General features: G+C 33.3%; 1 protein-coding gene across 13 annotated transcripts in view; it reads right to left on the bottom strand.

Annotated features, from left to right (window-relative positions):
• FOXP2 (forkhead box P2) overlaps positions 1 to 15,000 on the bottom strand; it is a 528,558-nt gene that overhangs the window by 45,084 nt on the left and 468,474 nt on the right. For all 13 annotated transcript variants that reach the window (XM_082472320.1, XM_082472315.1, XM_082472317.1 and 10 more), the window contains 2 exons: positions 4,305 to 4,518; positions 2,440 to 2,544 (listed from right to left, as the gene is read on the bottom strand). In XM_082472320.1, coding sequence (XP_082328446.1) covers positions 2,440 to 2,544; positions 4,305 to 4,518 — 319 coding nt within the window. The remainder of the gene's footprint in view (positions 1 to 2,439; positions 2,545 to 4,304; positions 4,519 to 15,000) is intronic.

Raw genomic sequence — 15,000 nt, 5'->3', positions numbered from 1 at the left:
CTTTTATTTCAAACCAATGGATAAGCTGTCTGATACAAAGTACAGCTCAAGCTGTACAATGTATTTCTAGTGCATTTTAGAAATAAAAATGCCACAATAATATTTTCTCAAACACCTTTTATAGTAAACACTGGGTACAAAATTTCTGGAGCATGGATAAACAAAAAACCTGAGAGCTAAAAACCTTTCACAGCTTTTTGACTTGCCTGACATTTTTCCCCCCAAGACTCTCAATCCTGTCCATTATTACAAAAGAAAAGCAAAATCTTCTTTCCAAGAAAATCGGTATTAGTGGTGATGCCTTCTTCAATTCACTTTCCACAGAGACACTAAATCAACATTTTTTTCTGAACAACTGAAATTAATTTAATAAAACGTCATTTTATTTCTCTTCAAATTTCCCACACATTTTTAAGAAAAAGACAATACTAGTATGGAAATATGTCTAATATTTCATTTCAGTACAGTACACTGGCATTAGCTCTATTAACAGAATTTATCACAGATCTTTGACTTACAGAATCTAAGCATATCATAACAAAAATGGACTAAAAGAAAGGCCTTAAAATCTACTGTCATTTGTTCTGTCATCCCTATAAAGTTAATGGGTTGGAAAAGTGGTCAGTCTTTGGGAACAAAGTTGATATTTAATTGAAAGGAAATGCTTTTTTAATTGTAACTTCTTCAGTTTTTAAAAAATACTAATTTGAATATGAAAAAGACCCATGGAGGGTAAAATGAGAGTTCATATTTATAAGCTTGTTAGTAATAAAAATATGTATACAAATTTGAGACGAATAACAATGCTCCTTTCCATGTGCCATAAAGGAAATCATACTGAAACAAAGACATGTATTTTTTTCTTAAAGCTTTATTTTGAATTTTGTCAAAAACAACAACTTAGAGCAATAAAATGTTTGGTGACTGAGCTAGTTCTATGGCTTAAATTGCCATACTGAAGAAATAGCAGCAATAGTGCTCTAAATAATCTTAATGATAAGGAATAATATAACATATTAATAAGGACTAATATATTCAAATGAAGAAATATGAAATTAGTTCTTTACAGAATTATATTCTTATATTCTGTCTTTATTTTAGCAAATGTTATTTTTCTTAGAGAGGACAACTTTAGCAAAGTTACTTAACATTTTAAGAGCTCTCTTTGCTTTTAGAACGGTCAAATCAGTTTCCTATCCAACAAAGTGGTAGCTCACAACTGTTCTGGATAATAGGAGTGCAAATTTTCATTCAAGGCCATGTAGAAAATCCATAATAATATAGGAAGATTTTTTTCTTTTAATTGGTCAGAAATAAGAAAAGGTTAAAAAAATCCTTGTGGAAGTCTTACTGTAATTCAGTTATACAGTTATTATGATGCCAAGTACTTGTGCCTTGTTGTTAAGGTGCTTTTGCTCTATACTCTGTAGTCTACCATTTGTAAACACATCTTTCTGATGTTTCTGCCAACATCCTGGCAACAAAGCAGTGCAATTTCAAATGAGCTAATTAACTTAATTGTTGATGAAGCATGAAACAGTTCATTCACCCTGTTAGCTGCTCCATGACAACATAAGAGTCTCAGCCTGTGAAGTTACTCATCTCCATAAACCTATCTGTAGCTCTCTGTTTAGATCTCTTGTATACTGAAATTGTGCGTGGAAAATGTTTCATGAAAGATGCATATACTCATTTGAAAAAGAACCTCTTATGAATTAAAAAAAATAAATTATCACTCTATGAAGAAATTAAGGACACACAAAGTTGATTTTAAGCTAGAGAAGCCATATAATCTATCATACAAACATAGGGCCATGTATGTTTCTTTATGATTCTCAGGGCAACAAGTAACAACATGGAGAAAATAACAACTATCTTAAAATTTTAGTTACTATTAACTTTCAGTTTTTTATTCTTGCTGTTAAATAAATACATTAAATATTATTTAAAGTAAGAAATATAAAGTCTGCAATAAAAAATAAACCTTTAAAATCTGTCTTTTGTTTAAATATATGTATGTGTGTGTGTGTGTGTGTGTGTGTGTATATATATATATATATATATATATATATATATAATATGACTTCTCACATAATGTTACTGGAAATTTTTATTGAAACCTTGAAATTTAAGTGAATCCAACAAACACGTCTTCCAGTTATTAATGACACTGCTATAGTAGGGGTACTTCTTTCTTCATTCATTCAAAAACTTTTATTGGATGATTTGTAAAATGTTCTCATGAAAAGGTAAAGAGGAAGAGTTAACCGTCTTAGCCTGACTTTGCTAATCTACTTGTTGGAACACACAGAAAACTTACAGTGTGCCTTATGATGGACCTTCACTTTCTTCCTTCAGCTTTCTTTCATTTATTTACAACAATCTGCTTAAAACTCCCATACAATCCACTCCCTCCCCTAAAAAAAGTAAAAAACCTACTTTAAAAACTGTCCAAAGTCTTCACAAATGCTTTCACAGCCTGGCCATTTGCAAACTCCATGGCCGTAGAGAGTGTGAGAGGCCCCAGTCTCCTCATGTGATGAGCTGCAGCAAAAGAACATGGCATCAGATTGATCTCAAAAAGCCATAATCGTTGCAGGCTGCTAGCGCCTGTCAGGTTACGATCAGTGACAAACAGGTCAAAACAGGTCAATTCAGCTCAGAGCAGTCAGAAAAATTTAATCGTTCTATTGAATAGTTCAACTGCCAAGGCTAGATGATGTTCCAATTAGAGGAGAAATAGAGCCAAAGATGACTGTTAATAAACGATGAAAAACTAAGAGGACTGTATAATATCATATGCTAATCCTGCCATATGACCTTAACGTAACATTTACCTCTAAATAAAAATATATATATTCATATGTGGTCAAGTGAAAAAACCCTGTGTTTTTAAGAAAGTCATAGGAAAATCACCATAAGATTTTTGAAATGTTCTTTTTAGAGAAGATATGGACCTTTAGAATCATTTACATTGTTTAATATTTATGTGTGAACCATATATGTTTCTGCTAGTTACAGCTGATTTAAAAATTCTACTTTGGAACGGTATTCATTAGCTATCTCTTTCTACAATTATCCAAGACTTTTGATAAGTGAGTATTACATCAGATAGACAGATCCTAGAGACATCAACCAACTTCTGAACTATATAATCATCAAATTACTCTCAATTAAAACAACAGCGTGAAAGCATTCAAAGGCATACCATTTTATAATAATGAAAGCTAACAAGAAAAAAATTTTCATGATACTTCTAGGAAGACATAAAACATCACCAAACTACAGCATTATATCTTAAACTGTACTGTAATTATATGTACGTTTCTTTGAAAAAACATTTGCTTAGGGGAAAGGGTTTGTGGCAGCTAGGCAGGTATTCACGTACATAACAGAACACTATTAATCCACTCCACTTAAATATGAATTTTACAGCTATATATCATATGAGACTAAGCCATTCTGTTAAGAAGTCCTACACTTATGCTTCATCTTTTAAAAAGATAGTTTTCATATTGAGCAATATTTTAGCTTCTATAGTTTATGTAAATTACATTAAAGGACCTGATTAGATAACGATATGCCTGCATAAATAGAACTAAATGGACAAAAAAGTACATGGGCGATCCTTTTACAAAGGCAGTTTTTACACAACTAAAATAAAACATTAAGTTGAAAAATCACCTAATATAATGTACTCAGTGTTGGTAACTGAAATCAAATAATTTTTCTTTATGAATATTGAGGTAAATTTATTCAGAAAGTTACCACCGTAAGTTCATTTTTATTATATATTTATAATTCCATCATGCCACAACCATAAAAAAGGCAAACCAGATCTTCTATCTTCTGGTTTATGATACCTGTGTTTATATGTTTATGTATATCCATTCTCTGTTTTCTAAGCACATGTTTGTAACATATATAAGGGGGATATATATGCATCTTTAATTATTTGAAACTGGTTAAGTTTTAAAATGGTAAAAATGTTCTCATTTCAGCAATCAGGTTAATCACAACACCTTAGCCATAAAAATATATTGACACAATAATTCTGCATGCACTTATTAACAAGTAACTTTTTTCAGGAAATTCCCCACTCTATCCATTAAACTGCTGGTATCTGAATTGCTTTTTTTCTAATATAAAATAATATAAATACAAATAATCTAAAGGTTTCTATCTATTTAATTAGTTGTTCTACACATTCTGCCCCTGTTAAGTACAAATCATTATTTTTAGTTTCACAAATGGTGAAAGTAAAGTTTGGTGACATGTAACAGAATGTATCTCCTGAGATTTACCTGTCTCGCCTTGCATTTAGAACTGAAGACTGTCCATTCACCATGGAGTGATGGGTTATTGGTGGTGACGCTTTGGAAGCGGTGGGGGAGGTAGTCGAGGAGGAATTGTTAGTAGTGAGGTCTAGCCCTCCATGCTTAATGCCGTTGTCTTCCATACTGTGAACTCCAGTCACTTCTTTCCATAACTGCTGAATCTCAGCAGGACTTAAGCCAGCTATAAAGTGAAAGAAAGCCCCACTAATATAACAAAGTAAATTTCATATAATGAGCTTAGTACTATCACTGGATTAAGGCCAACCACAAAAGTGATGTTACCAGAATTATTAATATATGATAATAAACCACTTTATACCATCAGCACTATCGTTTTCTCTTTAATAATCAGTTATTTGTTAAAGACCACCAATTCAAGAACAGTACTAGAAATAATAGTATTGGGAATAATATCAAGGATCAGTAGAAAAAACACAGCAAGTTCCATTTGAAAATTAAACTATTCAACTTTTAACTTTTTAACTATTTAACTTTATTCAAGCTTTTACTTATTGCTAGTATGAAGTTTTTATCAGTGAGGAACTGAAAGAACATTTGGAAATAACACATATCAAAAGAAATGAAAAAAGAAGTAACGTGGGAAACACAAATGTCAGGGGAAAACAGCAAACACTCACGTCAAAAGAAAAATAGATTTGACAATTAGCTAGTTATTTTGATCTTTCTCAGACTGGCCAAGGAAATAACTGAATTTCATTTTGAGGTCCTGAATAAGCCAATATGCTAACTTACATGGATTAATTAAGCAGATAATATCTAAATTTCTCCTTCATTTTATGACTGATAGAATAAATCAACTACTCATTTTAAACAAATTCCTGGCTCAGATTATGCAAATTTACCTGACTCATGATGAATGAAAATAGAAAAGCTAGGTACAATACTTTAGCTTTTCACTGTAATTTTGAAATAAGGAATTGAGAGACTGTTATTTATAGTACTTGACTTACAAAACATTACTTATATATGCCAATTTCTGTGCCTTCATATATTCTTTATATACCTTATGCTCCTTAATCCTTACTACAGTCCAATGGAGCTGATACTTTTATTGTAACCAATTTATTTATGGATAAGGAAGCAAAGTGGGAGAGAGGTTCAAAAATATATCTAAGGTCACAAAGCTTATGTGTGATAAAGCTGTGATTTAAATCCAGGCAGTCTGACTTGAATGCCTTTGCTCCTAAAATATTTTATTAAAAATATGAAAACTGCTGAATAAAGATATACAGGAGAAAATGTACTTGTAATTATAATTGCTATCATTTATTGAGCATCTACTATATTCTGGCGCTTTACATTCATAATCTAAATTAACCTCACCTGACCTTAGGAATCATTACATTTTATCGATGAGGGCATGGAGGCTCAGAAAGATTAACTCTGTTGCCCCAATCACCAAGCTCATAACCAGTGGACAGAATTCAAACCTGATGCCCTGTGGGTCCAAAATCTATTCTTTTTATTACTGTGTTCATCTACAGCATATGATATAAGGATGAAAATGCTAATCAAACTTCCCCTACCCCTCCCCCCACATCAGATGCTCTAGTGATGCTGATCAATTGCGAGCTGCGTGAGAGTGAAGTGGCATGGAATGGGCAGGGGAGACTGGGGAAAGAGAACAGAGTATGATGGTGAGGAGAGCTCTCTCACCCCTACCCCTGCAAGTGGAAAAAATCATTGATCTAGACATAGTGGTAAGTAGCCCAGAGCAACAGAAGAATTCTCACTGTTCCAAACATAACTTCTGGTCAAGTTATTCATCACAGTGGAAACCTTAAACTGCTATGCCTATCACAATTTCAAACAGACAGTTTTACTGAAAGCTATCATTCTGGTGATTCTGGCTCCTCAAGATTTTAAGACATGGCCTGAGACTAAAGACAAGACAGGGTGACTCAGATTCCCAAAGTTATTAAAAGCTGTTTTTTCTATAAAGAAGAGGATGGGTTAATAAAGAAAGGTATTTCTGTTACATAGGAAGTAATTTCTATATAAAGATCATTAACGATTGCTTTAATTCTAGCTTTAGCGTGGGATACTGAAACTTTTCTGACCCGTGACTTTTTGTTACCTGGCTGCATGTGTTAGGTGTCCTGACAGCAAAACTCCACGAGTAAATCCTTTTCTGTGAGAGCAGCAACACATCCTCTGCATCAGAACTCTCTGCTGCCTCTCTGCTCCACCGTCAGCTCTTGCCTGGACCACTGCTATAGCTTCCTGACTGTCCTCCTGTTTTCACCTTGGCTTTGGCTAATTTACTTTTCATCTATCAGCCCAAAGTTATCTCTCTAAAGGTAAATGAGGCCATGGCACTTCCCCAACAAGCCCTCCAATGGCTTTCCAGCCTACAATGGCTTTGAACTTAGAGACAAAAAAAAAAAAGAAAAAAAAAACTTACCGTGGCCCATGAGGTGCTGGCAGTTATTATTTGGCTCCTGCCTGTCTCTCTGACCTCATCCATCGCTGTCTCTCTCCGTTTCATTCTGTTACACTAGCTTTCTGCTCTTTCTCGAATGCATCAAACATTTGCTCCCTTTCGAGCTTTCCTCTGGCAGCCCTCACAGCCTAGGCCCCTCTGGTTGCAAATCTTCTCAAGACTTCTTCCCGCCCTTCTCTCAGCTGGTTCAAGGGTCACCTCCTGTGAGAGGTCTCTGACCACACTTATCAACCACTGCCCCTCCCCACCTGCCTTTTATCGTGCCGTTCCACCTCACCCTACTTTATTCTTCTTTAGGGCATTTATCGGCCCCTAAACTATATTATTTATTTGTTTTACAGTCTCCCTCCACCATTTTCTAAGAGCAGGGATTTCTTATTTTACTGGTAGACCCCCCAGTGCCTAGAACAGTGCCTGGTATGTGCTCAAGAAATAGTTGTTGATTTAATTGATTAAAACGGGTTCATACAGTTCTCGAAGACATACTGGTTTGTACACAGAAGTTCTGTGACTCTTAAAGGGCACACTATTTATAACCATTGCTCTCCTATAAGGCCAATGTCTAAAGAATTATAAATGGTACTAGTTGATTCTAACAGACTGAGTGGCTAATAACATTTTATATTTTGGCTAAAGACTCTTAGATGTTTTTTGAAGCTATACCAGTTAAAGATGTTATTAATAATTTAGTTTTTGGATTTTATTAATAATTTAGTTAACCTAAATATCCACTTCCCTTCTAAAAGTAGAATTCCATTAAACTATTCATTTGCCTTGAAAATTAGTGGTATCACCATGATATCACAATGATAGGGTGACAAACAGTAGGCATATAAACATTTGAAAAATAAAATAACCTGTTCATCATCCAAATAACGATCCTTAATTAAAAGAATATTTTAAAAATAGTAAATATTTATATATTTTAAATATTTAATTTTAACTATTTTAAATAAGGGACAGAGAATAAATAATGTCAAAAAGAGATTCCTGTTAGCGAAACTAGCTCCCCAAAGCATCTACATATCAGAATCACTTGGGGATCTTTTAAAATTTCCAGTGCCGTGACCACAGCCCCAACAAATCAAATCACCATTTCTAGTAGCTTTTGAAGCTCCACAGATGATTCCAATGTACAGATAATTTGGGGGAAATTTTTTTTTAAGTAAACTATTACACTGCCCATGAGAAAAAGTTTTCACATCAACTTGCTTAGCTATTTTCTATGGATACAAAACTATTTATGAAAATGAAACAACTAGCCAATCCATTTTGCAGCATTTTGAAAGTTTGGGGAGTTTTTTATGTTTTGATGATAGGCAAGAAGTAATTTACTTTTTCAGGCAGTAATATAACAAACTCAGCATTTCCTAAACTGTGTTCTATGGAACAGTACTCTCTAAATGCTGTTAGTCTAAGAGATCTCAGAGGCCTGTTGTTTCCATCTCAGAGACCCCTGGTTCATGTTAGCAAGTGAAACAGTTCTGAGATATCTGTCTAGTAACAAAGAAAACTTGAGTCTCTTTCTTAAACTCAGTGTTTTGCAAATATGTTTGAAGGAAAAAAATTAACTCAACAGATTCTTTTTACAATTACACTAATTTATTTCAGTTTTAAATACCAGGTATAGGCTTAGGATTCAAGTGATCTCCAACCCAGGCCCTTTCCCTGAATTGCAGGCTGCCTATTTGGCATCTCCACATAACCCTAACAAATTCTCAAATCTTACATGTCCAAAACTAAGCTCCTGTTTATACAGCTCCTCTGACCCCAACTCACTCCTCTAGCAGGTTTCTTTGTCTGTTTTTTTAAACAGATACTTATATAGTGCTTCTCATATGCCAGTTACTTTTCCAAAGGCTTCATACATAATAACTAATGTAATGCCCAAACCACTATTATTGCTTTTATTATTATTATTACCATCATTATTTTCATTTTAGAGATGAGGACACTGAGGCACAGGAAAGTTAAGTAACTTGCTCAAGAGCTAATACGTGGCCGAGCTCCCCTCACATTTTCAGGTCATTACTCACACAGCCCCTTCCCGGGACTCCTTCCCTGGCTACCTTGTCTACAAAAGTTCAACTCCTCCCATCTCCTGTGGTTGCTTAATTTTTTCATATCCTTGCTTTTTAATTTTTCTCCTTAGCAGTTAGCACTATATATTTTACTTGACTTATTTGTTGTCTGTCTTCTACAGTCTGTCTTGTTACATTTTTTACACTAAAATGTAAGTTTTATGATGGCAGAGTTTGCTGTCTGTTTTCGTCATGGCTTTATTCCCAGCGCCTATACGAGTGCCTGCAGTGAGTAAAAACTCAATGAATATTACTTAATTAATAGAGCTGTTCAGGGACTTCCCTGGTGGCGCAGTGGTTAAGAATCCGCCTGCCAATGCAGGGGACATGGGTCTGAGCTCTGGTCCAGGAAGATCCCACATGCCGTGGAGCAACTAAGCCCGTGCGCCACAACTACTGAGCCTGTGCTCTAGAGCCCGTGAGCCACAACTACTGAGCCCGCACGCCACAACTACTGAAGCCTGTGCGCCTAGAGCCCATGCTCTGCAACAAGAGAAGCCACCGCAAAGAGAAGCCCGTGCACCGCAACGAAGAGTAGCCCCGGCTCGCCACAACTAGAGAAAAGCCCACACGCAGCAAGGAAATCCCAACACAGCCAAAAATAAATAAATAAACAAACAAACAAATAAATAAAATAGCTGTTCAATGGACCAGAACACTAGTGTAGTGGCAAGCACAATCTGGGAATCAGTGGACTATAGTATCACAGAATATTAGTCAACTTAAAATCTTAAGTGAAGATTATTCATTTTTCCTTTAAAACATATTTCAAGGATATATACATACAATACCACTGCTGAAAAGTTTTATAATTTCATAATTTAAAAATTCCTTGCCCACAAAAAATTGAGAAACCCTATTCTACTTTTGTATGGTGACTTGGGCTTCATTCACTGCCAGGACTACAAATAAGCATTAAAAGATTTCTTTTTCCAGGAGTGGAGAGAATAAAAAGAAGAATTCCTAATCAAATTGCACATAACATGACAGATAAAGCAATTAAATAATAATTCTTTATTTCTAGAGCTAGAGTTTGCAGAGTACTGGGTGCCAAGCACTGTGCTAAGAATTAATGAAAATTTTATCATTCATATCGAGATTATACATTCTTGGGGCATACAAGGTTTAAAAGTTTCACTTATTGGTAAAAATTACATGAACATCTTTTTCACACTCAAAAATAAACGATTCTTTCCATGTCCTTTTATTTTTTACGTCCAGTAATTACTTTTCAATATTAAATAATTTTAATATAGTATGATATAAAGTCAGTCTACTGTGAATTTTTAATTAACTTATTTTCTAGGGTTATTTACAATTAAAAGTAATAAAAGTGAATTCTGGTAAAAGTATTTGTATTATTCATATATTTTATTGAATGATTTGATATTCAATACTTGAAATTATTGAAATATTATCATTAATTTTCACTTTTCATCTTCAATTTTACATTTTGAAAAACTAGTATACACGCATGGCCAAAATAATTGAATCACAGAGAAGGGTATGCATTGCAAAATTAAATTTCCCTACCAGCCCTGACCTCTGGGTCCCCAGTATTCCTCTCCAGTGGCAACCATTATTCCAGTTTCTGAGCTACCTTCAGAAAGCCAAGTGTTCATTTATAATTTGCCAAACCTAACATCTTATTGATCTGTATTTGACTAGGGGTTTACTATAACCTGTAGGTAAAATGCCCATCTTTAAAATGTACTTTCAGTGACAGGTGGATGTACCTAATACACATTTCGTCCAAATGCTGAATTACAAGAAGTAAAAATAGCTATTTGGCTGAAACTGAGACCAAAGGCAAATATCTCCACCAAGGAAAGACTTTCTGGGATACAGGAATATATCTGATGTAAAAAAATTCCTGCTATGATTTTACTATTAAAATTTTTACAGGCTGCATTTTTACAGTCTGATATTCTGTTACAAAAACAATGATTTCTTATTTTTCTTGATCATGACATTTTAATGTGGCAAAGTCGACATTTTCCTTTTAAGTCTTCCCTCAACACATAAAGAATTGACAAATAGAACTTTTTTTTAAGGGAGATGGCCTAAATGGCATTAAACCCATTTTAATATACGTATGTTAGTATACTAAACAATTCTACAACAATTAGAATTATGATATAATTTAATCTCCCTCTTCCTAGCTCATTTAAATTTTCTCAACAACTAACTCAACATATTTTTAATATTTCCCTATGTATTTATTTATCCCTAAGTTAGTTTTTATGCATAACAGCATTCACAAGTAACTTTGCAAAGTTTTATTCCCACTATAATAAATGTACCTTCAAACTTTAGCTCATTGATGGAGTTTTCAGCATGTAAAACCCCAAAGGAGATTTTCCTAAATTACAAATAGAAGATTTACTGGTATTGGAAAGGGAATACTAAAATGGTGACAATAATTCTGCATGACGTACATTGTTCATAGTGCTTGGTGCTGTTACCCTGATTAGATACATGTTCTATGTAAGCCCACGATCACAGATTAAGCAAAAAAATCAAGGATGCCAGAGTGGTGTTGAAGTAGCCATTTGGCTATTTAGATTTCCGTAAGCAAAGCATGAAGTCCAAGCCAAATAGCTGACTTTGGTTGAATACTGATGCCAAAGAAAAACTTCAGCACAGTCCTAACTCAGCATGAAGGACATTATATTTTATTTAAAAAGATATCATTTTCTTTACTGTTCAACAGATTCCAAGCTCATCTAGTTCTACAAGGTGTTAGTTTAAACCAGGACTGGCTGCTTATCTAGCATTCCCTGTTTGGTCTTTCAGATTGGTAATGAAAATGTTTGTTTTAGATAGCTTCTACAAATTCAAAAATATTTTAAAAGCTGGAATTAAACATATGTACACATATACAAATATATATATGTGTGTGTGTATATATATATCCCTATAGTAATACTAAACCTATGAATATATTATGTATTGGAATACACTGACTTCTATCTTATGTCAAAAACATATCAAAGTTTAAAGTGCATGTCACAATAATTTCCTATTTTTTAACCTGTAGACAGTGGTACTGGGTCATGAAAATATGTCACTAATTAATTACTAGTTGATATTTAAAGTACACATTGTACCAAATAGCTTTATAATCAGTATTTTATTCAAGATTGATTTACAAATCCATCCTTTTTTGACTTCTGTATACCTACAGTCACTCTATATACATACTTAGAGATTGTAATTTAATTGCCTATTTCACATTAAAATCCAATATTATAGTAATATTCATGATGGCTTGAAATGCTTAATATTTAAAATGCCTTACTTTAAAATGATAAAATACATTACATCATTTTGCAATATAGAGAAAAATGTCTGTAAATCTCCTTATCAAAATTATAATTTTGTTACATCTATCTGATTCTCATGTACATATTTGTATACGGTTGAAAGAAATTGTAACTTTAAAAGTAGTCTGAGCAAGCTGTGTTAAATCATGGGGATAAATATTGCAAATATAGCATATTTTTAAAGATACAATGAGAATATCATCATTGCATGTTAATCCTACTTGGTTTTCATATTGCTATTATTTGTGGCTAATTAATCAGCCAACCAAAAACCTGAGGCAAAGTGAACTGCAAATTGATAAAAAAAAATATTAATTGTCCAAAATAACCAGTAACTGAGGCAGAAATGATTCAGGGCTTACATTATCTAACAATTATTTCTTTACTTTCTCCCACTCTGAGATTCCAGAAGAGCACTATGAACTTATGTTCCTTTACTGTAGCTGATTTATGACACATTCTGCCTGTGTTTGGCTGATGGGACTCTCCACAATGGCACTTTTCACACATTCATCTAAACAGCTGGAAACACAATGATGACTTCCATCTTTTTTGTTTGGACCTAGAGATTATCATACTAAGTGAAGTAAGCCAGACAGAGAAAGACAAGTATCATATGATATCACTTATATGTGGAATCTAAAAATAAAAAATGATACAAATGAACTTATATACAAAACAGAAATAAACCCACCGACACAGAAAACAAATTTATTGTTACCAAAGGGGAAAAGTGGTGGCGAGGGATAAATTAGGAGTTTGGGATTAACATATACACACTACTATACATAAAATAGATAACCAGCAAGGACCTACTGTATAGCACAGCAAACTATACTCAATATTTTGTAATAACCTATAAGGGAAAAGAATCTAAAAAAGAATATATATATATATCTCTGAATCACTTTGCTGTACACCTGAAACTAACACAACATTGTAAATCAACTACACTTCAATTAAAAATGTTTCTTAAAAAATACACTTTCTGCTCAAACTCAGATATGTTTTCAGATTTACTTCCTGTCCCTCAATGTTCTCCATTCTGTGAGTTTTATTTCTCATATATCTTACGGAGAATACAAATAGAAGAAAGTAAGTGGTGATCATTTTGTTGGGTAGAGAAATAGTGAATCACTATGTTGTACAGACCAGGAACTAACCCAGTGTTGTAGGTCAATCATTTCACGATGCATGTAAGTCAAATCATTATGTTGCATTATGCTGTATAAAGTTATACAGTGCTGTATGTAAATTATATCTCAATAAAACTGGAAGGAAAAAAACAAATAGAAGAAAAAAAAGAAGATAATTCTATCAAAAGAAAGCTCAGAAACTAGAGAAAGTTTTCATTTGAAAACTATTAGAATGGTTATATCATAATGAATTTTCTTGTTCACAAGGTATTTGTATGCTTGTTTTGGAAGAATGCAGTTTAGCAAATATATTTCAGATAAGTTACATCTTGTTTCTACGAACATCTATTTTAAACATTCTTGAAATGTTTGTTTGAATGGTTTTACTCAAACAAAATCATACTTCTCTCTATTGAGGAGAGAAAAAAACCCAGATCCCAAGTATAGACTTTATTTAAATTTTACTAAGAAAATCAATGACATAAATTTATTCCTTCTGTTTTAGTACAGTTTCTATGAAAGAAATCTATATTTACGTTGAACTAATTTATAAACGCCTTTTTCTTTTAACCTTATTTCTTTCTTTGTCCTCAAGTTGTATTTATTTTTCCAAAAAAACAATTATTTGTGAATAGAACATTCACTGCTGTGGTGACACTATGGTTTATTCCAATTCTCTTTGGAATGATACAGAAAAGTGGGTTTATTGCCTTGTTTTTCTTTCACTATTTAAACTTTATCTTTCTTGATTTCCTAGGAGTGATTCAGTCAGGTGAATTAGAAGATCCGAAGTCAAATGAAAGAGGAATTCTGGGAAAAATAAGCCATGGAGACAGTAATTTGATAAATAAAGAGAAAAACATTTACCACAATATTTATAATTTAATGTGCCCAAAATAATAGTTATGTGTATTTAAAAGACTCTTTTATTAGCCTGATTATAATTTTTGTATATTTAATTGTTCTTGATTTTCTTCCGTGTATCCTATAGAGTCAGAAAAATGCACAGCAAGTACTACTGCAATGTGAGCCCCTCTGGAACAAATATAAGTGACTTGAATGAAAGTTCACTTGGATTAAAGTTGTTCCAACAAAATCCAAATGGAAATTAGAATATGCTTTTAGGATGTTTATGGATACATGACTTTTACCTGTATTGAGAATTTTAGCACACAAAGAATCATTCTGTTTACCATTCTTTTTCATTTTTTTTTTACTTAGAACTCTTTCCATTTCCCAAAAGTTGAGTCAAATAATGAATATATACAATTGTATATTTGTATGGTATTGTATTATTGAATTATCAAAGTACATCCGAAGTTTTCTTATCAGAAAAACAATACAATTGCCAGCTTTTTAAAGCTGTAATTCACAATACAGTACATGTATACGCAACATCCTTTTAGAGAAAGGAGGATCAATATGGTCCCAGGACGCATGATGAGGTCCCCCAAAGCATAACTGGGACTATTCTCTGTAGAAATACATAAAGCCTTCCTTTTATATATAGCGTGAAGATTAGGAGCGTCTATCTTTTTCTTATCAGTTGTCCACCGAAACTCCTATCAGCTCACTTATGTTAAATGGAGCGTTGTTAGCCTTCCCACTAATCCAGTTCCCTGCAGATCTTCAGTGTGTATTCAATAGCTTGAATTC

Source organism: Balaenoptera physalus (genome assembly GCF_965194825.1).
Source record: "Balaenoptera physalus genome assembly, chromosome: 8".
Lineage (NCBI taxonomy): Eukaryota > Metazoa > Chordata > Mammalia > Artiodactyla > Balaenopteridae > Balaenoptera > Balaenoptera physalus.
The sequence above is the reverse complement of the archived record's forward strand: the minus strand, read 5'-3'. Positions and strand labels throughout refer to the sequence as shown.